We start from the raw sequence: 24,770 nt of genomic DNA on the forward strand, positions 1-24,770 counted from the left end.
ACCCGGGCTCACCATATCTATATCTCCAAGTGTGCCTTTCCCAAAAGGCCCAATCTGGTATGGGGAAACCCCATTTGGTTGTTCATTTTTTCATTTAATTGGATTGCATTATTGTTTTATTGTTTCACTTAATTAAAAATGATCAGATCTTACACTATGTGGAGCTCTATCCCATTTCTTTGAGGTACCATATTGCAAAGAATAGAGGTATCCACTCCGAAGCGATATATAAACAGGAAAATTATATTCGGATGAATAGGGTTCACACATACGGACGGTGAACAATCAAAGATTCCATATCTGACTGATAAGTTTGTGCTTTTACATTGTGGGACTGGACTGACACTTATCTTAGTGTTAATTTGTGATTTTGCATTTTCTACCATCATCCCAACAATTTGGAGCGCAGATCATTCATTGCTGTCAGGAATGCGTTTAGTTACAACTATATATATTACACACATACATACATATACAGAGTATATATATTATTTACTGTGTTTCTGTAGTTATCCTGTTACCTTATTTTATTGTAGTGAAAGCAATGGGTTTTCTATGTACACAAATAGAACATGTTGTTCCATGTTCTCTCTGGGGGCAATTCAATTGTTTTGTGGGCGGCAATAATTAATAGGCACCCAGTGTTGTAATTCAACTGTTCTGTTCACTCTTTAATTATCGCGGTGTTCGTGCCCAATTACACAGGCTTTATTGCACATTTTTGCTCGCATCCTCCTGAGAGTGTGAGTAGAAATGCCGGTGACTATTGCGCCTGAATTAGAGAAAAATTTAATTGCTCCATCGGACGCCCAAAACAAATAGCCGCCCACAAAACAATTGAATCCCCTCAGTGTGTCACAGTTGATTATAAATTCCATTTGGTTTATCAATTGAGTGCATTTTCTCTTTGGAGAAATTCAGGGCTGGATTACATTCAGGGTGTCAGGGGCAGTCGTCCTGGGGCCCCCACACACCGTCCTTGGCCCCATCCCCCAGATTAATAGTTTTTCTTTTTCTTTTAAAGGAGCAGCCTGTCGCAGCCCGCGATTAAGATTCGCCCCTCCTGGCATTTAGCTCTGCCCCCTCTTCAAAGACCCGCAAATTGCATTGGTCCTCCTGCTGCCTCTGAAATCAGGAGGGGTAAGCAGCAATATATGTGTGTGCGTATGTATGTATATATGTATATATATATATATATATATATATATATATAGATAGATATAGATAGATATATCCAAAACCAGCATAATATGGTGGCATTCTTTGCAAGCAAGGGCGAGCCTAGTTCATTCTTTCTTGCATGGAATGCTACTGTACACCTTTTATTGATAGGGCCCCCACAAACCTTAATCCGGCCATGGAAAGTTACTACTTGCCAACCCTTTTACTCAATGGAGTCTTCAATCAAAGATGGAGTAGGCAGAAAGTAGTGTTAAATTACATTAAACTTAGCACGGTTTTAAATATACAATATTGTGTAAAAAAACACCTATATTTTCATATCAATCTACTAATTTTTATCTGATATAACACAAACTACGAATCATGTTATTTTAATGGGTGTTGTTTCAAATGACTCTATAAATATTACTTCTAAATGTAAATGGAGTACACATATTGTAAACCAAAAATTTCATAATTACTTTTCAAATATTTTAGCCCCCAAATTACTTTTAACATAAAACGCTTGTTTTAAACAATGTTTTACCACATATTTCAGATTTTTTTTTTACTTCTAATAGATGTATCGCTTTATACAGTTGTGTAGTCCATTGGTACTGTTCTCTAAATGCTTACATAACCTTAAAATTAAATCCTTAAAAGTTGCTTGTATATGTAGCTAAATTCTACATAAAAAAAATAAATGTTACCAAGACATACATTTACCATTTACTAAAGAGCCAGGGAAATTCAAATATATTCAGTAAAAAGGCAAACCCAACCGGTTTCACATTAACAATACTTCAAGTCTACGAGTAAAACATAAAAAGTAATAATTGGGAGTTAGTGAATTTAACAGGTGAGTTTCTCGTCTCTCTGATGGTAGTAGAACTCTGTGGTATTCTGTTAGTATTTAATTAATTTACTTATAAGTTAAGTTTTATTTTGCTGACTTCCATTTTTTGGCTAAATTCACAAGTGTATAAAGCACAACTCTGAGATCGACACACAAGTTCCTTATTTTATTATGCAATGATCAAGTTCTACAAGATCCCAACAATCTAATAAACCACAGCTTTTGCCCTCTAATAATCAACTAGACAATCCATATTAAAATTGTGTCTATACCTTTGTTTTCACCTCCATTCATTGCAATGTCATTACAACAACCTCCTACTATCGTTCAAACCAATCGATTTGTAAAGGAAATTATATTATAAAACACTGATGCATATCATGGCACAGTACATTGTATAATCCACAGAACAGTTATGCTATAAAATGCACCAAACATTGGTATAGTTGCCCTATGTTGAGGTATGTAAGATATTATATTATATGAAAGTTTCCAAGTAAAGGAGCTTTGGCTTGCTTCTTCTCTCAAAGGGATATAACTAATATGTTGTTACAATGTTTTCTAATTCTTTTTTTTAAGCAATATTTTTTTATTTAGCAGCAAATGTCTACACCACCTATGTGATTATGCACCCCCCCCCCCAAACACACACACTCTTTACTTAGAGTGCATTATCTGCAGAATTTTTTATCTAAAAAGCCATTACATGACTCCTTCCAAGTGTAATAAACATATACTAACAATATCAATAGCTAAAGCTCAGAAAGTAGGGCACTTGAGAGATTACTACGTACGATTACGTAAATGTCTATTTAACGGTCAGACAATGTAGCTTTAATATGAAAGCACTTGGATGTCAGCACATACTGAAGTTTGATGCAATATTTATATACTACAAATACATGAATTTGTTACTCTTACAACTACACAATACACAGTCATGTTATCCTTTTTTTGGTAAAACCTAATCACGGTCATTAAGCGATCATTAAAAAAATGTTTTTTAGTCATCTATATATCAAGAATAAATTATTGAATTTTTCACTTGCAAAATCCTATATAGTTGAAAATAATAATCACAATCAGTAGCAACAACTACTTTTTGAGAAATAAATTCAGACATAATACATAAAGAATAAATACTTCCTGGATGTTTTCAAACATTTAAAGGTTGCTAAATCACATTACAAAAACCTAACTCAATGTTCTGTAAAACAATATTTACATATATTTTTGTTTTTCGTTGATAATACATCATCCTTGGCAAAATGTAGTTTTTCATATTTTCCTTGCATTACCTTCCACGAAGTTACTTGTCTGATTAGAACTAACCAGTTCAAATGTCTAGAATATCCTGTACATCATATTGATAATCCCACTTTAAAAAACAAAAAAAATAGAACATTACGTACTTTATGCATGGGATGGGCATTTTTGCCATATGAGTTGCTGATACTATGTCCCGTAAAGGTTCAAGCAAATGCTAATCATATAGCACTGTATAAAACAAGCAGAAATAATAAATAAAAAATAAAATAAAAAAACAACAACAAAGCAAACAAAATACTAAACATTGCGACATCTAGACATAGCTAGAATGGAAAATGGGCACCCAAGGCACATTGTCTAAGCCAAAAACAACCACAATGCACTTGTGCAGCCATGTTGTATCATGCATAAGCGGTTACCTTTACAAAGGTAATTATCTAGATATACAAGGCTACAGTCCTGATTATTTTGTTATTACTGTTAAGACTTTCACAGTCATACTGTTACTAGAAGCTGCAGAGGCAAATGCTCTGCAAAACACACTAAGACTATATAGCTATACTATGGAAGAAGAGGTTTCGGTCAGCTAGCATTTTGCAGAAGATGGGTAGATGGACTCCAGTCCTATCGTTGCCTCAGGTCTGCGTTGCAGTGTTTTATTGGAAAGTTCCAGTAAAGATTTCATTTCATCATTCTTAGCTTCCATTGTCATTGAGTGTAACAGAATCTCCTTTTGTGTCTTTGGAACTTGAAGAGGTTTTCTTTTGTTTCTGTTTAGACTTCTTTAGCATGTGAACCTATAGATATAAATATATATAAAATACTAGGATTTAGTTTTGTTAATGTCAGTAGTAGAGAAAAATACACATTCCATGTGGTAAACTGTAAGAAACAAAAAAGCATATATCAAGAATGAAATTTTGTTGGAGAAGCAAGGAAGTTGGTTACTATTGCATCAAGAAGATGGTTGCCAGAGATGCCAAATATACTGAAATGATCTGCATAATTGTGGCTCCAAAATGAGTGCATGCTCATAAATATGTTCTGCAGATAACTACCATCAGCAACTGCAATTACAGTCCTCATGTCTGACCAAGCACGTGTGTGGCCATATTGGGATAAAGGTGCTAGGACAATGCTGTAAAACCCACTAAGCTATATGAAGCTCTTATTAGTGTAGGCAGATATTTTAAACATAACAACAAATAAATACTGTTAATTTGTTGGCTCGGGAGCAAGAAATAATGTCATAAAAAAAAGTTCTAAACTAAGTATTTAGTTATATATCTAAAAAAAAAAAAAAAAAAAACAGCGACAAATTGGAAAATATGTTGTTTTCCTACCTTTGGTCCGGCTGCCGAAATAATGATCTGTCCTGGTGGTTGGATCCAGGGCTCGCCATCCACTTGGACGGGAATAGGTTTTATAAGTGTCACTCGGAAGTATGAACCTTGTGCTATGCGAATTCCTGAACGGAGTCCCCCTTGGACTTGGCCCTGGCAACACAAGCAAACTTACAATGATCCAAGTACCGATATATTACAATTTAACACAACATAGTTAGTCATCTTGGTAAAGAGTGTATACTCAAAATAATGCTCATATTATGGGTTTAATATTCCCCTTATCAAGTTGAGAATACTTGGCACTTAAATGCTATCTCCCCACAATCATAAATTATAACTTTTGAGTGTCAAGCTGATCAAATATTTTCTTTACAATACTACTGGATAATACCCCCACATAGATATAAACGTTGTAACTAGATTCATCTGTATATTTACCTTTTACAAAATATAAGGCCTTTTCATAATGTAGCCAATTAATCAGAATGCAGGTCTGTAGTCAGTTTTGCGTGATACAGTTTGGGCTAAGAACACACATAATGCATTGAAACAATTCACTAACCTTGTAAAACTTAAATAAATAATATGGCAACCAAACAAAATAGTCATCAAAGGTGACTACAACACAAATCCGACCAACAGTTCTATCAGCATCAGGTCCACGTTTCAAGGATTCAATAATACTACTGTAAATTCATTTTAAATGGTGTAGAAATCTTATTTCATGTAAAGTAAAAATATGAGATATGGTAAGAACTTACCCTTGTTATCTCTATTTCTACGAAGTCCATAGGGTTCCACAGGATACCTTGGGGTATAGGTGTGACGTCAGTCATCGGGCACCAAAGAGTTAAGCTTTCAGCCTCCCAGGATGCACTAGGTCCCCCTCCTATACCCCGCCCCCGAGCAAAGGCACCTCAGTTAGTTACCAAGCCATAGGCCGGAGGAGGAGAAGGAAGAGAGAGAAAAAAGATCTGGACACACACAAGAATCACATTCTCACCAGAGGGAGACGTAAAAATCGGTGACCAGAGCAAAGCCCATCTGCAGCACAGGTGCGACAGGGCGGGAGTCCTGTGGAACCCTATGAACTTCGTAGAAATAGAGATAACAAGGGTAAGTTCTTACCATATCTCATATTTTCTACTTCAGGGTCCATAGGGTATCCACAGGATACCTTGGGGATGTCCCAAAGCAGTATCCTTTAAGGGTGGGGACGCTCCTGTGCAGAAAGGAGAATCCGCCGCCCGAAGGAAGCATCCTGAGAGGCGAAGGTGTCAAACCTGTAATACCTCACGAAGGTATGGACAGAAGACCACGTAGCAGCCTTGCAGATCTGGACTGCAGAGGCACCACGTCGAGCTGCCCACGAAGGACCCACAGACCTAGTGGAATGAGCCTTCACAGAAGGAGGAACCGGTAGGCCTTCATGAAGATAAGCTTCAGAAATAGCCATACGGATCCAGGCTGCCAAAGTTTGCTTTGAGGCAGGCCAACCCTTTTTACGGAAGCCATAGAGGACAAACAAAGCGTCCGACTTCCTAAACAAAGAAGTGTGGTCAACATAAGTCCTTAAGGCCCGCACAACATAAAAAGAGGCCTCACCCACGGAAAGACCCGGTGAGTTAAAGGCCGGAACAACGATTTCCTCGTTAACATGAAACTGGGAAACAACTTTGGGAAGAAACTCGGGCCGAGTGCGGAGCACTGCCCTGTTCCCATGAAAAACCAAGAAAGGGGGTCTACAAGAAAGAGCCCCTAAATCAGAAACACGTCTGGCCAAAGCAATAGCCAGAAGGAAAACAGTCTTAACTGTCAGCCATTTAAGATCCACTGAGCCCAGTGGTTCAAACGGCGGTCCTTGGAGAGCCCTCAGGACCACAGCCAAATCCCAAGGCGCCACAGGTGGAACAAAGGGCGGCTGAATGCGGAGAACACCTTGCATAAAGGTGCGCACATCAGGGATTGTAGCAATCCTACGGTGAAACCAGACAGACAGGGCAGAAACCTGTACCTTCAAAGAAGCAAGGCGAAGCCCATGATCTAGTCCCGCTTGTAGGAAGGCGAGAATCCGAGACAGATGAAACTCCCGCGGTGCATAACCTCTCGGTCGACACCACTGGAAGAACGTATGCCACACGCGATGGTATATCCTTGCGAAAGAGAGTTTCCGAGCTCGCAACAAGGTACGCACTACAGAGCTGGAAAACCCCCGGGACCTCAGCATGGCCGTCTCAACAGCCACGCCGTCAAAGACAGCACAGTCAGGTCCGGGTGAAGGCAAGGACCCTGAGACAGAAGGTCCGGTCGTAGCGGCAACCGCAGAGGACTGTCCACGGACAGACCCTGAAGGTCTGAGAACCAGTGCCGTCTGGGCCACGCGGGAGCTATCAACAGGAGCGTCCCTCCTTCCTGTTTGAATTTCCGGATTACCCGTGGAAGAAGGGAGACCGGAGGGAACAGGTATGCGAACCGGAACGTCCACCGGACGGACAGAGCATCCACCAGAGACGCCCCTTCGTCTCTTGTGCGAGACCCGTACACCGGCAACTTGTTGTGCCGGGACGCCATGAGGTCGATCTCTGGAAGACCCCATCTGTCCACCAGCAGTTGAAAAACGTCCGGGTGCAGGGACCATTCCCCCGGATGAACGTCCTGGCGACTTAGAAAGTCCGCCTCCCAATTTAGCACTCCCGGGATGAAGACCGCTGATATGGCCGGAAGATTGCGCTCCGCCCATACCAGGATCCGAGAGACCTCCACGAGAGCCGCCCGACTTCGAGTTCCTCCTTGCCTGTTTATGTAGGCCACGGTGGTAGCGTTGTCCGACTGGACCTGTACCGGGCGACCCTGAAGAACCCGATGTGCCTGCTGGAGAGCATTGAAGACCGCACGGAGTTCCAAGATATTGATTGGAAGCTCCGCTTCTGTCGGCGTCCACCTGCCCTGGAACAAGTGTGGACCCGAAACTGCTCCCCAGCCCCGAAGACTGGCGTCTGTTGTCAACAGGACCCAATTTGGAACCCAGAACGGACGTCCCCCGCTGAGATGGGTCGTCTGTAACCACCAGGCAAGGGACAGGCGAACCTCCGGGGTGAGCACAATCGTCTGGGACTTCAGAGACTGCGGCAGCCCGTTCCACTTGGACAGAATCAGGTGCTGCAGAGGTCTGGAGTGAAACGGGGCATATTCCACCATGTCGAACACCGACACCATGGAGCCCAGTAACCTCATCGCCGAGTGTAGAGACACCCGGCGACTGAGCAGAAAACTGCGCACCCTCGACTGTAAAGCAGAGATCTTTTCCTCCGTCACGAAGATACTCTGCTGTTCCGAGTCCAATAAGGCTCCGAGGTGCAGAATCCTCCGAGACGGGATTAGAGTGGACTTCTGCCAGTTGATTATCCAGCCGTGCCGTTGCAGTAGCGCAATGGTCAGGCCCAAGTGGCATAGAAGGAGCTCTGGAGATCCTGCCACCAATAAAAGGTCGTCCAAGTAAGGCAACATGCGGACTCCCTGCAGCTGCAGAGAAGCCGCCATGACCGCCATCACCTTGGTGAACACACGTGGTGCTGTCGCCAGGCCAAAAGGTAACGCCCGAAACTGGAAGTGGTCTCTGCGGATTGCAAACCTGAGGAACTGTTGATGGCGCAAAAGAATAGGGACATGCAGGTAAGCTACCTGTATGTCCAATGACACCATGTAGTCCCCAGGTTCCAGCGCCAGAATGATGGACCGTAGGGTCTCCATCCGAAACTTCGGTACCCGCAAAGACCTGTTGAGAGCTTTGAGGTTGAGAATCGGACGATACGACCTATTGGGTTTCTGTACCAAAAAAAGATTTGAATAGAAACCCTGGCCCCTCTGGGAGAATGGAACAGGCACTATAACTCCAGCCTGCAGCATAGTGTGCAATACCTTCCGCAGCTCCGTAGCCTTGTTCCGGTCTGATGGTAGACCCGTGGTGAAGAATCGAGCCGGGGGTCTGTGCCGGAAGGAGAGGGCGTACCCGTGGGAGACCACCTTGAGAACCCAAGTGTCTGTCGTAGTGACCGACTGGGCGAACTGCAGCAGGCGGCCTCCCACTTTGGGATCCCCCAAAGGGAGGCCCGGACCGTCAGGCCGCAGGCTTGTCATCTGGCTTGGGGGCCGGACGTCTGGTACTCCATGCCTGCTTCCGGGGCTTGGCCGATTTCTTAGGGCCAGCCTGTCGAGGAAAAGACTGTGGTTTGGGCCTGCCCTGGGCCCTAGATGACCGAAAGGACGATGGTCCAGAACCAGAAGGAGCAGCGGCCGATGGGAGACAAGCCGATTTGGCTGCCGCCAGCGTGGCCACAATCTTATCCAGATCCGGACCGAAGAGAACTTCTCCGGTAAATGGCAACGCCTCCAGACCCCTTTTGGAATCTGCGTCCGCCTTCCAGGATCACAGCCACAAGGTGCGATGAGCAGCCACCGCTGCTGAAGAAATTCTAGACACCAGAGTACTAATGTCTAAGGCCGCCTCGTTGATATAAGTGGCCGAATCACGGAGATTACCAATCAACTCCGCATGTTCGGCCGGACAGTCGGAATCAAAAGATGCCTCTAATGAATCCGCCCAGCGCTCAATCGCTCTGGCAACCCAGCAAATGGCCATAGCCGGTCGTGCTGCCCCCCCAGCAAGGGAATAAGCGGACTTCAGGCAGATCTCCACCTTGCGGTCCGTAGCATCCTTAAGGGAGGACATGGATGGCATCGGCAATGTAGCACTACGGACAAGACGGGTCACGTGAGAATCCACCTGTGGAGGGTATTCCCACTTTGCAAAATAATTATCCGCGAACGGATAAGCCACCGCCAGGCGCCTCTGCGGCTGGTATCTTTTGCCAGCTTGTTTCCACGCCTCCTCTAAATGGTCCACTAACTGACCTGAAAGAGGAAAGACTGTGGCATCGCCCTTCACATCTTTAAAAAAGGCGTACTTAGATTTAGCCGCTGGGGGAACCTCGTCCTCAATCACCAAGGCTGCGCGGACTGCCCGAATAAGTCCAGGAATATATACCTTGGACTTAGCGTCAGCGTCCTTAGTATGGAGAGGTTCCTGATCGTAAGGATCCAGAATCTCCCCATCATCAGACGTCCCCTCGTCATCCTCATAAGGAGCCGACAGAGACGCCACCGGCCGTTTATGTGGCCGGATCACAGACTCCCCTTGCAACACATCCGACAAGTGCTGTACAGAACTCGTCAGGGAGTTAACCCACGCCGGCTCCTGAGAAACCGGGAGCGGGGAAATAGGGAGACTGTGGGGTACCACCAATTGTCGTGGGAAACCCTGCATGGGTGACGACAACACTGACTGCTGGGACAAACCCATTGGTGTAAACGCGGGTTGCGGAGCTAACTGGCCCACTAAGGTTGTAAGCGCCTGAGTGAAACAAGCCCAGGGCGGCTCCTGTACCGGTGCTGTAACCGTAAGAGGCCGCGCCATGGACAAACACTGCCGGCAGAGGCTCTCCGCGCTACCCTCCCCCTCCGCTAACGGTACTTTACACGTAGTACACTGTAGCCGGAGAGGAAAATCACTTTCAGACATGATGGCACCAAGTATGTGACCCCTCTCACCAATTATATATCAAATAGGCGAGAGACCACCCTGCAGCACCGCACCGCAAGGGCTTAGCAGAAAGAACAGGGATAGTAATAAAGCTGACAGTTTAGAAGAAAAGTTACAGGCAGCAGCGCTAGCACAGTCACATACAATGCAAAGAAATATCAATTCCTGCACTAACAGCGCTGATCAATCAACTACGCAGACACAGGGCCTGGTAGGACACAGCGCAGCATACACAGACCTGACCCAAATCGGAGGAGAGGTATGCGGGGGGACCCAGACCACGATGCTTCCGTCCAGGCTTCCAGCAGCGTTCACCATGCGTTCAGAGGAAGATGGCCGCCGAGGAGCAGAGAGGAGGCTGGCCTGGGGGAGGAGCGCTGCCACAGGACCAGTCGGCAGCGTGCAGAGAGGGCTGTGTGCAGCGGGGGAGGCGCCGGCTGTGAGACAGGGAAGGCGCGCTCCCCTGGCATGCATTTAACCCATGGGACGCCGCAGCGCTACCGCTCTGCTGCGGTCCGCTGTCCCAGGGGGTAGTGGAAGCGCAGGTTGGTCGCCAGGCTCCACGCTGCAGCCAGTCCCCAGGGAGCCCCCTGCCTGGGGACTAAGGACCATGTGATCAGCGGGGACCCACCTCGGGACCCCGCTGCTTACCTTTGTCCCCCCTGAATCCGGCCATGGTCCGGAACATCTGGGGTCACCGCTAGCTGTGACCCCAGATGCTCACCAGCATCCCCGGATCGGTACCGGCGTTCTGGTACTGGCGGGGGTGTAGGGAAGACAGCATGGACGTCAGGACTGACTGTCCATGCTGTACATCCAGATGTGCAGCCACAGCTGCATAGAAGAAAGCTTCAGGGGCTCTTGTAGCCCCCACTCCGACAGGTGCACCCGACTCCGGCCGGGCACCAAACTAAACTGAGGTGCCTTGGCTCGGGGGCGGGGTATAGGAGGGGGACCTAGTGCATCCTGGGAGGCTGAAAGCTTAACTCTTTGGTGCCCGATGACTGACGTCACACCTATACCCCAAGGTATCCTGTGGATACCCTATGGACCCTGAAGTAGAAAAGCTTGTTAAATGACAGTGTATATGTACTCACCATGTGAACAACACCAGTTACTCCAACAACTTCAAGCAATCCATCATCAATTCTCGGCTTTCCATATCGATTATCATTATCTGAGCCCCACAGATCGGCTCCAGAACCCCAACTAATAAAAACAAAGCAAGCAATATGTTGCATAGAAAAATGTAATGTCATCTTCGTACAATTAGTCGAGTTTTATCATGTATTCTGTTGCCTTTTATTGGCTTGCTACATTTTGCAGCTTTTTAGAATGTTTTTGCTCCCATGGATCAGACATACAAAAAAATAAAGGCTTCTGTGTAATTTGGCTCCAGTTTGTGTGGCTGAGGTAGGAACAACAGATTGCAAAGTGCACTGGGCAGGAATTGATGTGACTGGATAAAGTTGTCTGTGCATGGCGCTATATAGATATAATGTATGTAATTGACAATGATATTACTTTTGTATGATTGCAGATATTTATTATAAAATCTCTTAGGTGTAAGTCTGGGGCAAGTACAGCATGTGGCACTCTCACGCTCCCTACTCTCATCTCCCTTAAATTGGCAATAATTAGGAAGGAACTCTGGAGTAGAAGATCCCTTCCCTCTTCCCCCCAATAAGGTCAGAAGAAGCGAGCGCATCCGCATCTGGTGGGTGACCATACCATACTTGATCACTATTCTACTATATCAGGGTAAGGGATGGACAGTTAAGTCAGAGAGGGAAGCGGAAGAATGGAAGATACAGATTGGAGGAAGTAGTGGAGATAGAAACAGATGCAGGAAGAGGGAGATGAGGCAGTGAGAGGAAAAAAAAAACCACTACACCGCTGAGAACAATAGCTAGCGACCATATGAATGACGGGTCCAAAATACTAGTGTTTATAAACTATAATTAGCATTTGTTTACACAGGTCATTGAACGTATTTAAAACCTGTGGATTAAAGAAGTTTAGTGGGCAGAGGTCTGAAGCTTGCCCTAAGTGCCGAGCTACCAGAGGTACCTTCTGGCATCTCCTTTGGAAATGTCCCATAGTTAGCACTTTTTGGGGACAACTAAAAGTTGTGTTATCCAATATTGGTATTTCCACTTTAGTTCTTACACCCATGTCATGTTGTTTGTGGGCTATAGGTGACAGTATTTTAGATAATTATAGCAGACAGTCAGTCATCAATATTTGTACTTTAGCCATGGTATGTGTTGCTCACACTTGGATAGCTCCCTCGGGACCTGATTTTATCTCTTGATTATACTTGGTTAATACCACTGTTAAACATGAGCACTGCTTATATGCTACTCGAAAAGCTGAAACCAAATTTGCCCACATTTGTAACAGATGGCTGAGTTCGTTCTGGGTATGCCCTCGCTAGGGTTCCGGGTTCTCAGGTTAATAGAATATAGGTGATGGGAAGGGATGTGCTGATCTACAATGTTCTAATAGGAGTAATTGCTGCTAGGTGTAAATGAGGGCACTGCCAATCCTCATTTTATAGTTAGACGTGGTAGGTAGAAAGTAAGTGCTAAGTTTATACGTAACCGTGTTACATTTTGTGTATGACTTATCCGAACTCCAAACACACAGACATTTTGTTAGCTGCATGATGTCAAATCCATCTTAAGGCGCATATTCACTACACGACTAATGAATGACTGAACGATAATGACATCATTATCGTTCATTATACTGTGCTGTGGATATTGTGCCCACACTGAACGATATGTTGTTCAGTGCAGGCACCCTCCCTCATCCCCAAACATGCACAACCTGACGATATCGGCGGATTGGCCTGCATGTTCAGGCGATGACAGATGCCGGCAACGACCAGCGAGAGCGAGCATCGCTGGTCGTTGCCGGCATATTTACTGCACGATTAATGAACGATAACGATGTCGTTATCTTTCAATCATCCATTTATATTGTGTAGTGGATATGCGCCTTTACGGTTTGCTTTCAGTTGTTTTTTTTGTGTGTGTGTGTGTGTGTGTGTTTGTATTCTCTTGAAAAGCTAAATAAAGATTTACTCAATTTAAAAAAATCAAGCAAAGTGTCTGTTGAAATGAAGAAAAATTTAGATAATTGCCTTAACAGATAACCTACCTTGGTATATTTAGGAAGATAAGCCCCTCTATATTTGGCAGTTCCACCTCTTGTTGATCAACCTGAAGTTTTAAATCTTTGTGTAAATTTCGATTGTGACTTAGTTTCTGTAAACCAGCTTTGACATACACACCTTTATTTTTGAACCTTTAAGAGAAAGTCATGACTTTAAACCAAATTCAGTATACCTTTACGCTCATATCTGTACAATCTGTATTTTATGTTTTAATAAAAAAAAAAAAATATTCACTATAAAAGATAATTCATTTAGGCTAGGTCCAATATAAAAATAGTTATGGATGACAGTACCAGGCTAGATAAAATTGTTTTAAAATCTGACAGAGTATAAATTACCTGCTATTGAATTTTCCAGGCTCAATTTCACGGGCATGATGAAAATCCAAACTTAATTCTGCATCAATCCCAATTCCACAATAGTTGTTCATTTGAACAATCTGGGAAAACAAAAAAGATTGGGAAATGAAGAACCAGTGCAATCGTGTATTTAAATAAAACGATATCAAAATATTAGAAATCTAGAATTATAGATTACAATAGTAGAACGGTTACAGAACTAGGAAATGACTGCTATTATGCCTATTATTTTCAAGGGTACATCATTCCTAGTAAATTAGTAATAATATTCCTAAGCTGCACTGCTGTATAGAGCGGCTCCTGAAGCCCCAAATCAGTGATCAGCATCACATGACGCTGATGAGGGGACTCAGGAGCCGCTCTGCGCTGTATGCAGCAGCGCTGCCTCTGCTGCTGCATTCAGAACACAGAGCTGCGACAACTCAGCCCCCATCCAGGAACAGGTGCCACTGGACACCTATTCTCGGCAGGGTCACACCGACCATGTGTGGGACACCCGGGGCAACCGCCCTTCCCCCCTTTAATAAAGCTCTGCACTAGTCCACAATGCGAAACTTATTATAAAATGTGCAAAAAATTATATTACATTTTCCATAAGAAGAACATGTGTGTATACATAGTAATCATATAGATACAATTACCATGTTAAACTGTGTGTTAATAATATGTATTAGTTGCTTTGATATTTTTGGGTCACAGCAGCTACATATATCATTGATGTTCTGGTCCAACTTATTTCCAAGTCTAATGCTGAGTACACACTAGATGATATGTAATCCAATCCAGCGGATTGGACGACATAGCGTCCACATCAGGCAGTGTGTAACCGCTATGCGCTCGCAACCGGGTCGATGGTGGCCCACAACGCATGCGCACGACGGAGCCGGCTCCGTCGTGCGCATGCGCGAGACCCGTCTAGCGACGGGCAATCCGTCGCTCCGGGTCTCGCACCAAAGGGGGCGAGCTGTCGATGTTGAGTGGCAGCTCGCCCCGTTTGGTGGGCGGGCCGGGGGGGTGGCTGCCCAAAAGGAGGCGCTCCCGAGGGAACGCTTGCCGTTTGGGGCGGCCCCACTGACATCACGAGTGATGTCAGTGGAGAGCTTCCGGCTCTGTTAGAGCTGAAAGCTCTCTGGGGCTTGTGGCTACGAGACCCTACCACAAGGGTCTCGTCACCATCGCGACCATCGGGCTTGCAAGTTGATAAATAAGTTTATGAGATATTGATGTTAACCTGAATCCTAATAGAATGGAATATTTCACTATGTTTTATGTACTGTTAGTATTATTGTTGTTTGTTTAAAAGTGTAGCACTATTAAGTGTGTGCATAACTAAACTACTATTGTAGTTAACAATGGGGGAGACGGGTTACTAAAAGGGCCATTGGAGTTTTAGTGAGGAACAGTGCATTCCGAATACAATCGCAGTGTTATACTGAAGAATCTGTTGCTATGCATTTGATGTTGATATTTCCGGGTGTATGTGCTGCTAAGCGTGGCTTGGCGCAATACAGCCGATGCATCATGTGATATGTGCGTGCGTGATGACGTCTGCCCGCTGTACCCAGGCTGTACTTGCTATTGAGCCTGGTTGTAATGTGGTGCCCCTTACAAAGTCCAAATGGACAGGATTGCTGGCATTAAGCTGAAGGTGGGTACAGCTGTAATCTATATTACTTGGGTCTAACCCGTGCTTTGGATACTTCCGGCGGCGGTGCACATGGTTAATTAGTGGTTAATCAGTTATGGTATAAAGATTCCTTGGTAATGCACACACTTTTAGTTGCTGTTGGTCAGTGTTGGTGGATGTCTGTCTATGTCTTGACAAAGGCTTGTTGTGAGCCAAAACGTCGACTGACTTTATGTGGATTAAAAACGTATCTTTTGCATAAAAATCTTTAAGTAGTCTGGTGAGTGCTCTCCAAATGTACTTTCAATTTATTTGGGTGTTTCCAAGAGATGGACTTCCCTGAGATGTGGCTCCCCAGCAGTTGGTCAAATTGGAGGCTTGTGAGTGCGGTTTCCTTGCTGAACTAATAATAAATATATATATATATATATATATATATATATACACACACAGCAGGTAACAAAAAAAATTTAACACATCAACATTTTTCTCAGTAAATATATTTGTAATGGTGCTATTGTAATGAAATGTTCACCAAATGTCAGCAACAACCCATGCAATCCACACATGCAAAGGAATCAAACCATAGACGTCCATAAATTAAGTTGTGTGTAATAATGTGAAAAGACACAGGGAAAAAGTATTGAACTCATGAAGAAAGGGAGATGCAAAAAGTCTATCAGTAATTAGAAAGCATTCCTGTCCCTTTTCAGTAAAATAACTATAAGCTGGTTTAGTCCCAACTGATGGCCTATAAAAAGGGTCTCTCATTACCAAGGTGTCACACAAGAAACATCTTATGATGGGTAAAAGCAAAGGTCTCAAGACCTTTTCAACCTTATTGTTGCAAAACAAACTGATGGCATTGGATACACCATAAACTGGCCACGGCCAGGTGTTCCTCACAAAATTTCTGACAGAGGAGTGAAAAGAATTAGAAGAGTTGTCCAAGAGCAAAGGACCACTTTTGGAGAGCTTCAGAAAGACCTGGAATTAGCAAGTACAATTGTTTCAAAGAAAACAATAAGTAATGCACTCAACCGCCATGGCCTGTATGCACGCTCACCATACAAGACTCCATTGCTGAAGAAAAAGAATGTTGAGGCTCATTTAAAGTTTGTTGCACAACATTTGGACAAGCCTGTGAAATACTGGGAGAATATAGTCTGGTCAGATGAGACCAAAGTTTAACTCTTTGGGTGCCATAATACACACCATGTTTGGAGGAAAAATGGCACTGCACATCACCCCAAAAACACCATACCAACAGTGAAGTTTGGAGGTGGGAACATCATGGTGTGGGGGCTGTTTATCAGCATACGGTACTGGCATACTTCCTGTATTTGAAGGAAGGATGAATGGAAAAATGTACGGAGACATTCTTGATAAAAATCTGCTACAATCTACCATAATGCTGAAGATGAAACAAGGGTGGACATTTCAGCAAGTCAATGATCCCAAACACGCAGCCAAGGATACTCTCAAATGGTTTCAGAGAGAGAAAATAAAGCTGGTAGAATGGCCCAGCCAATCACTTGACTTGAATCCAATTGAAAATCTATGGAAAGAACTAAAGATCAGAGTTCATAGAAGAGGCCCACAGAACCTTCAAGATTTGAAGACTGTGTGGAAGAATGGGCCAAAATCACACCGGAGCAATGCATGCGACTAGTTTCTCTATACATGAGGCGTCTTGAAGCTGCCATTACCAAAAAAAGTTTTTGTACGAAGTATGAAATAAATTTCGGTAAGCGTGTTTAATACTTTTTCCCTTTGTTACTTCACATTATTACACAACTTAATTTATGGACATCTATGCTTTGATTTGTTTGCATTTGTGGATTGCATGGGTTGTTGCTGACATTTGGTGAAAATTTCATTACAATAGCCCCATTACAAATATATTTACTGAGAAAAGTGTTGATGTGTTCAATACTACTTTTACCGGCTGTATATATAGGGGGCGCACATTGCAAATCAATACAGGAGATCAGCGTTTACCGACGTTTCAATGTATATGTAAATATTTTCCTCAGGGTTATGAAAAACATTGAACGTCAGTGAACGCTGGTCTCCTGTGTTGATTTGCAATGAGTGCTGCCTGTCTACTCAGTGTTATTTGACTTGGATTCCCCATCATGAGTCTTTAAGTCAGGAAGGCTCCTGCGCTGATGTATTCATTATATTTATGAGGAGTGCAGGGCGTGGCCTGGAGTAGCTAGGAGTAGGCAGCATCTTCTCTGCTCTCCCACTGAAATCCTGATAAAATATCCTGTATTTGGTTGTCTTCGCTCCAGATTGCCTCCTACTGTGGGGTAATCTCTCCTGCCTGCTTTGTGCTTCGTGGGAGACTCTCTGATGGATATATTACGACATTATCCTCAGTTATCGGTGAAGCAGGGCCTTCCTCTATACCCTGTCCTGGTGATTCTGTTCTGACTCCCACAACTACCTACTGGAGTGGGTAGAGCTTACTGGATTCATACTTACCTCTGGCAGTGTCTCCTGATGTACTGCCGCCACATCCTGCTGCTGATTTCTCCGTGGTCGCAAATTGCTAGCTCCGGTGTTTGGGGCACCTGAGACGGGGATCCGTCGCAATTTTGTTGCTAGGATCCTTCTGGCTGCCTTCTCAGTATCCTTGTGGTGCTGACGCTTCTTAGAATGCAGACTGGATGATCATCACACTTGTCTCTCTTCACACTGGTAACTTCCTGCCTAACGCCTCCTGATATTCACTTTCCTGGACTTAAACCTGTTGGTTTGGTACATTTTGTGTAAGAATTCCCCACCCATCACCTCAGTTGTGATAAGCTATTTGTTTTCCAAATATTCTGCTATTTGATATCCTGGACTTATTCTTAATTTATGCTACACACACACACACATTTTGGATATATCCGTGCTCGCTCACTTCAAGGATGTTATTTGTATCAGATCCTTCGGGCAATTGAAATATCTACTCAGAATATTCTCAGTAAATTAGACAATTTACAGATGGATACCATGACTCCCCGTTCTGCTCCTTGGTTGATATCTGATGGGCCTGAAATGGCTGTGCCTAAATCTCTTGTTCCTGCTGTTCTCATATCCTCTCCAAAAGAGGATATTCTGGACTTATTTTCTCCACTGGCTGTGGACCTGCCTGAATTTGTCAGCTATCTTGAGGCTGGGGGTGTTGGGCTTACAATTGTTTGCCACAAAATTCTGTTTCTATTTATATTAGATGCGCTGAGATTCCAAGATTTTGAATTCAAATATTTTACTTGTTTTTTTATTTGTTTCCAAGTAGGATGGGACAGGTCAATTTTTCTGTTTTTATTTTGGCAAGAGGTTGAGACCTTGCCAGACTAATATTATAGTTTATATAATCCTGATTGTTGTACATTTGAATGGAGGGAGCACCATAATTATTTTCTGTAAAGCGGGAGAGATGAGTTGACCTAGCTTAAGGTCATTAATTTATAGCCCTGGTTATTTACATTGTTCTAATATCCTGTATTAGGGATGGAGGGAGGGGGAGGGGGTTAGTTTCTTAGCTAGCTAGTGCAGATTTGGGGGGTGGGCTGTTTGGGGGATCCAAGTGTGCCTGGGTTGGGGTTAGGTCATACAGGGTGGGGGGTAATTGGGTGGTTTGTTTTGGGTTTATCATTTATTTTGGTAGATTGGGTTTGTTTATTCTATTTTTTTTATATATTTCGTATAATATAGTGTGCAGTTATTCTCCACGTCCCACTTCAAGTTGCAGGTATTCGGATGGCGCCTTCGGGTACCTGTTCTGTTCAATTATTTGTTGGGGATTGTATTTATACCCTGTTTGCTCATATATATTCTTCAACATGTTGTTTACGATATATGCTATTATCAATGCTGCATTTATGTATTTTTTCATTTCTTATTGTCTACCACATTTTTTGGGGGGTATTTTTGTTTCTATTTTCTTAAAATCAATAAAAAAAATACTGAATTTAAAAATTATTTTTGAGGAGTGCTGCTGGAAAGGACTGTTAAATATTTCGGACCTGCCGTGACGTCATGATATCACTGTCTTACTGTCCAATGACTGCTGACGGGGGAGTGGCTTTGCAGCCACTCTCTCACCAGCTGCTTCACCTCCACAGAGCTGGACGCCGCCGAGCCTCCCTGCACCATGCCGCGGATGCCGCCAGATCCCTGCAATGCAAGCAGGACGCCCACGTCCTGAGCATTTTGGATATAGAAAACTAGACGTACATACGAACGTGCGTGCACACTGTTATACACACACACCTGTTCCTCGCTCTGACTATCCCCATCTTTTTTTAAAAACTAGAGCCATTTTTTTCAAAAACATCCCCAAAAAGTTTAGTTTTTTTATTATCACTTTATGTAATAGCTATTTAAAAACTTGATTTAACATTATTGTTAAAAAAATTAAATTGAATCAGGTTTAAATAGCTCTTATTTACATAATTTGGTAATAAAAAAAATTCACAATTGTGGGGATGCTTTTTTGAAAAAATATTAGCCAGTTAAGTGGTTAATTAGCGCAAAACTGTTCGTAGTTTTCTTTTTGTAGTGACTATTATTTAGTCCTTTTGTGAGCTTACACAGGCTCTCAGGTGGCTTGACAAGGTGCTCTGAGGTTGGCATATATAAAGCAATGAGAGAGTCTGAGGCTGTCTTGTAAGGATGGTATGACAGGGGGCTATGACTTGCACATATGTGACATTTAGGGGAATTTTAAATTTTTTGTGACATGAGGGTACTAAATGGAACTATTATGTGACATGAGGACACACATATATATATATATATATACACACTTCACTTTTTTATTTTCATTCTTTATATGCAGCTGCTCCTAACTATCTCTTTACACTGCACTTTTCTTACTATGGTGGTGCCCTGGGGCGGCTTGGCTGGGCCAGTTTTGGGGGGTCCTGCACTCTGGATTTGAACCCTAGTATGTTAGGGACCCACCCGAAAGAGGTTACCTGGATATGGTGGGTAGGCCCATAACCTTGGCCATGATTATGCTAAAAACCTCTATTGATTGCAAAATTTTATTGCATTTATATATATTACTAATAATTTGGAGTTGTGCACCTGAGATTTGTCTGTTTCTGTGCCTGCAATTAGTCTCATCAGGTAGCACCTCCCATTGTATATATAGTCAGGTTGTGCAGTCCAGAAATCTTTCCCATATGATCCTGCTATATGGTCAATTTTGGGGGTCTAGGATGGTCTCCCCAGTTTTTCATGCACTTCTCTCACATCGCATTTGCCAGTCAATTCGCACCCCTCCGCTGCGAGTAGTGCGAATAGGCATTTTTTATTGGATTGGAGAATTCTCGGGAGCGCGTATTTGTGCGAAGTCATCGAGTTTCATGAAACAAACTCGCAATTCGCACCTAATTGGATTGACCCCTTTGTTTAAATTATGGAAAAAAATAAAAGGTGCCAATATCTCTAAGACTTCAAACTCAAAATGTATTCAGTATATGCAATAGTACAAACCTAATATGCTTGCAATGTATTACACATTACAGTAATAGAAAAACTAAATAAATGTATTTGCTATAACTGCAGTGTGAAAAAGCAGACCAAACTAAAAGTGGTAAATATGCAATTATCCTATAACCATATACAAAGTTCCCAAGAATATATCATTATTGATGGGGGGAAAAAAGGGCCATACCTTTGGTGGCTCTGGTTCGGAAATACCATTTTCCATTGAGTCAACAACCTCTTGAGCATCAAGCAGTATTGTCCAGCGGTCCATTAGGACATTTTCTGCTTCGTCTACAGATAGGAGAACTGAATACGGATCCTCTCCACTGTAACCGGCTCCCCATCTAAGGACTCTGCCCAAATCGTTCCCTGGAATAATGAAAGAAAAGAAAAAAAAAAAAAAAGATGAGCTTTCCATGTGAATGTACCAACTCTCTATTCTACAAGGGAACTGTTAAATGCATGTTATAAAACCATCCCTCCAGTAGATGGTGCTATTCTATAACCTTGAACAAAATTCAACTTTTCAATGCAGACACAGTTCACAAAGATGGATGAAGGCGTTATCAGCAATCAGACTAATCACACATGATAACCCAGACCTGAACTCTAAAACAAATGAATCACCATTACATACTAAAATGTGGCAATAGTGGCACATGGTGTATAATAACTTACACACTATTGAAAAAGATAAAAGGATAATTACTGCATAAGCTCCACCAAGAGCAGCTATTTTCTGCAGTATGCATAAGTTCTGCTGGATTTCCTATCTTATCAAGAGCTGAAAGAAGCTGTTTGTGTGCGTGTTAGCATGGCTTTGTGCAATACCCATGCCAATTTAGCTTTTAAATGACAGCGTGAAGGGCACAATGGCTGCAAGACAGAGGGTAAAGTGACAGAGGATGCGGTTCTGTAGTGTTCTAGTCACAGCTCCACACTGACATGAGTAATGACTTGTGTCCTTGATGACAAATCTCCCCTCTGTTGTTTACTGTTGTGTTAATAACAATTGTGACTATTTACGACAGGCATCACAGGCCCTAGATAAATCGCTGCAATAAATCCCCATTGTTCAACTGTATTGTGGAAAGACTTTAATAACGTTTCTTACAAATTCCCAATGAATACAATACAATGTTTAAATCAGTTTGCACAGAACAATTATAAGCAAAGATTTAAAGTAGTAAATAATTTGCATGCTGATGTCCACCATTCTTTTATGAAAGCGTTTAAGTGACATCTCCATTGTTGGATATTTCTTTTAAATATGAATGGGGTACCTTCCCTTTGGACCCCACCTTTTGCACCAGGGTGGTCCACCGTAACTCAAGCGTCTGCAAAGACAGACCCGATATGCAGATCAGAGGAGTTTGACCCACCCTAACTACATCACATTAAGCTCTTCATATTGGGTCCACGTTTACGGAGGCCAAATTACCTCCTGGTGGCCTTCTCCAAAGACATTGAGCACTCCCACTGCTACAGAATACAGGTTTTATTATTCGAGCATGTGAATGCCTTCTTAGATGACACATCATTATCATATGTTCTCCAAGTGAGAATGATCAGTTTATATTTCCTTCTTTATGTTACTGTTGTTTTTGTGTACATAATTGTGTCATGCGCAAATCAATGTGAACCTACCTGTTCCTAGAGGCAGGACAGCTATAGAAGGTTCTGAACAAACTAACTTGTGTCGTATTTCCTCAAGGGCACCAAGTACCCAACCGACTGTCCCATCACCACCACATACTAGAACTCGAAAATATGGAACTTGAGAGAATGTATGAAATCTGAATGAAATAAAATAACCATTAGAAATATACATTTTGTATAATTATAGTGTACTCTGTGACAAAGGGTCATATTCAATTAGGTGCGAAAAGTCCCAGAATTCGCATGCTGGAGTTTCTGCCGTCGTCGCTGGTTTTGCATGTGGAAAATTATCACACTCGTCCCCGCTTATCCCCGTATTCAATTCAAAATCGGCGAATTCGGACCTGGTGAAAAGTCCTGTCAGATTTGGGGAAATCAGCATGACACCCCCCAAAAGACGCAATGACATTGGGGATCACTATAGATACCCCCGAATAGGCCTGCTGAAGGTATTTGGGGTATTTAAATGATAATAGCTGCTAATTAGCATCTTTGCAGAAGTGGTGAAGAACAGCATTTCGCATATTTTTTTTGCAGAAAATAAGTAGTCCCAGCAAATTTGGGGTACATGAAAATGGGTGTTAGCATATTTTGAATTTGCTAAAGTGAAGTTTTAAAAATCTTTAAAACTCCACCTGCCGCAAACACCTGCAATTTTACAAACACCTGCCCCATACTGGAGGACCCCCCTGGAGTCTATTTCGCTAGTTTTTAAGTTTTCCCCCCCAACTTTGAAAAAGGGGGCCAAAAAGTACAAAGTAATTTTTTGGGGTGTTCTTAAGGTTTTCTTTTACTTTGACACAGTTTACCTTTCGGGGGACTGTCCCAAGGGTGCCAAGTGGTTCCCACAAGTTTGCACCACAAAACCCCAATTCTGCACTTTTTTTCGACAAGTTCCATAGGCAAATCTTTTTCATCTATTCCAATGCATTGACTTACCGCACCTGCGAAAAGTGCTGGGAATTGAATACGGGGAAAAGTTTTCGCCTGGCAAAATGATGTCACCGGCGAAACTTTTCTGTAGAAACTGACTTTTCGCACTTAATTGAATACCCCCCATTGTGGTTAAAGCGGTAAGATATGACAGCTCTGGGGTACATTGTTTCAACAGAAAATAAGTCAATTAGGTCTTTGTTTTTTATTATACATATCAAGAGATGAATTCAGAATGATTTATTAGGTATAAATATTATACCTAGAGGCAATATTATGTACTCATTGTATAAAATGCTGACAGTATACATCTGTATATGTTTATACCTGAGTCATATGCCAATTACCTTGGGGTATGTGGTTGGAGTGATCCAGGCATCAAACAGTTAAAAGCTTTAGCTCCCAGGATGCACTGGGTCCTCCGCCATATATACCACGTCCCTGGCTACAGGCACTTAGTTTGTTACCAAGCCCAAGGCAGGAGAAGGAAAGAGGGGAAGGAAGGACAATTGTACATCAGAAAACTCTCTCTAAGAAGAGGGAATCATTGAAATACAAAAGAAAAAAAAAAAAGATTACCCAATAACACCAGGTGCATTAGGGTGAGTGCCCTGTGGACCCTATGGACCTCGAAGAAAGAGTTAACAAAAGGTATGTTATACCATAACTCTTATTTTCTTCTTCGGGTTCCATAGGGTCCACAGGAATTACCTTGGGGATGTCCCAAAGCAGGGGACGCTCCTGTTTAGGAGAAAGGAAAATCTGACGTCCAAAGGAAGCATCCCGAGAGGCAAAAGTATCAAATGCGTAAAATTTTAGAAAAGGGTGGCTGGAAGACCACGTGGCTGCCTTGCACAATTGTTCAGCAGAGGTACCACAATGGTCCCACAGATTGAGTAGAATGTGCTGTCACTGTGTTTGTAACAGAGAGATTAGCTTGTGTGCAAGCCTGAGAAATCGTCATACAAAGCCATCTAGCCAGATTGTTTGTTAGGTGGCCAGCCTCGCTTATGACAGCCATACAACAAAAAAGAGAATCCGATTTCCTAATGGCATTGGTGCGATCCACGTAGATACGTAGGGCCCGCAACACATCCAGAGAAGCTTCACCTACCGAGAGGTCTGAAGATTGGAACCACAATTTCTTAGTTAACATGAAAACGGGATACTACCTTAGGCAGGTAACCCGCCCTGGTACGAAGAACAGCTCTACCCTGATGAAAAATTATAAAGGGAGAGCAATAAGAAAGGGCTGCCAAATCAGAGACCATGCGGACAGAGGAGACA

General features: G+C 43.0%; 1 protein-coding gene across 1 annotated transcript in view; it reads right to left on the reverse strand.

Moving 5' to 3' along the window:
* Positions 1-2,170: 2,170 nt before the first annotated feature.
* Positions 2,171-24,770, reverse strand: part of DGKQ (diacylglycerol kinase theta) — a 213,681-nt gene continuing 191,081 nt past the window's right edge. The window contains exons 17-23 of the mRNA XM_088478399.1: positions 22,539-22,687; positions 21,079-21,260; positions 13,751-13,851; positions 13,397-13,543; positions 11,329-11,440; positions 4,630-4,782; positions 2,171-4,083 (exon numbers count right to left, since the gene is read on the reverse strand). Of these exons, the coding sequence (XP_088334525.1) occupies positions 3,982-4,083; positions 4,630-4,782; positions 11,329-11,440; positions 13,397-13,543; positions 13,751-13,851; positions 21,079-21,260; positions 22,539-22,687 (946 nt within the window). The 3' untranslated portion in view covers positions 2,171-3,981. The remainder of the gene's footprint in view (positions 4,084-4,629; positions 4,783-11,328; positions 11,441-13,396; positions 13,544-13,750; positions 13,852-21,078; positions 21,261-22,538; positions 22,688-24,770) is intronic.

This window comes from Taudactylus pleione, unplaced genomic scaffold (assembly GCF_031769625.1).
Source record: "Taudactylus pleione unplaced genomic scaffold, aTauple2 ptg000214l, whole genome shotgun sequence".
Classification (NCBI taxonomy): Eukaryota; Metazoa; Chordata; class Amphibia; order Anura; family Myobatrachidae; genus Taudactylus; species Taudactylus pleione.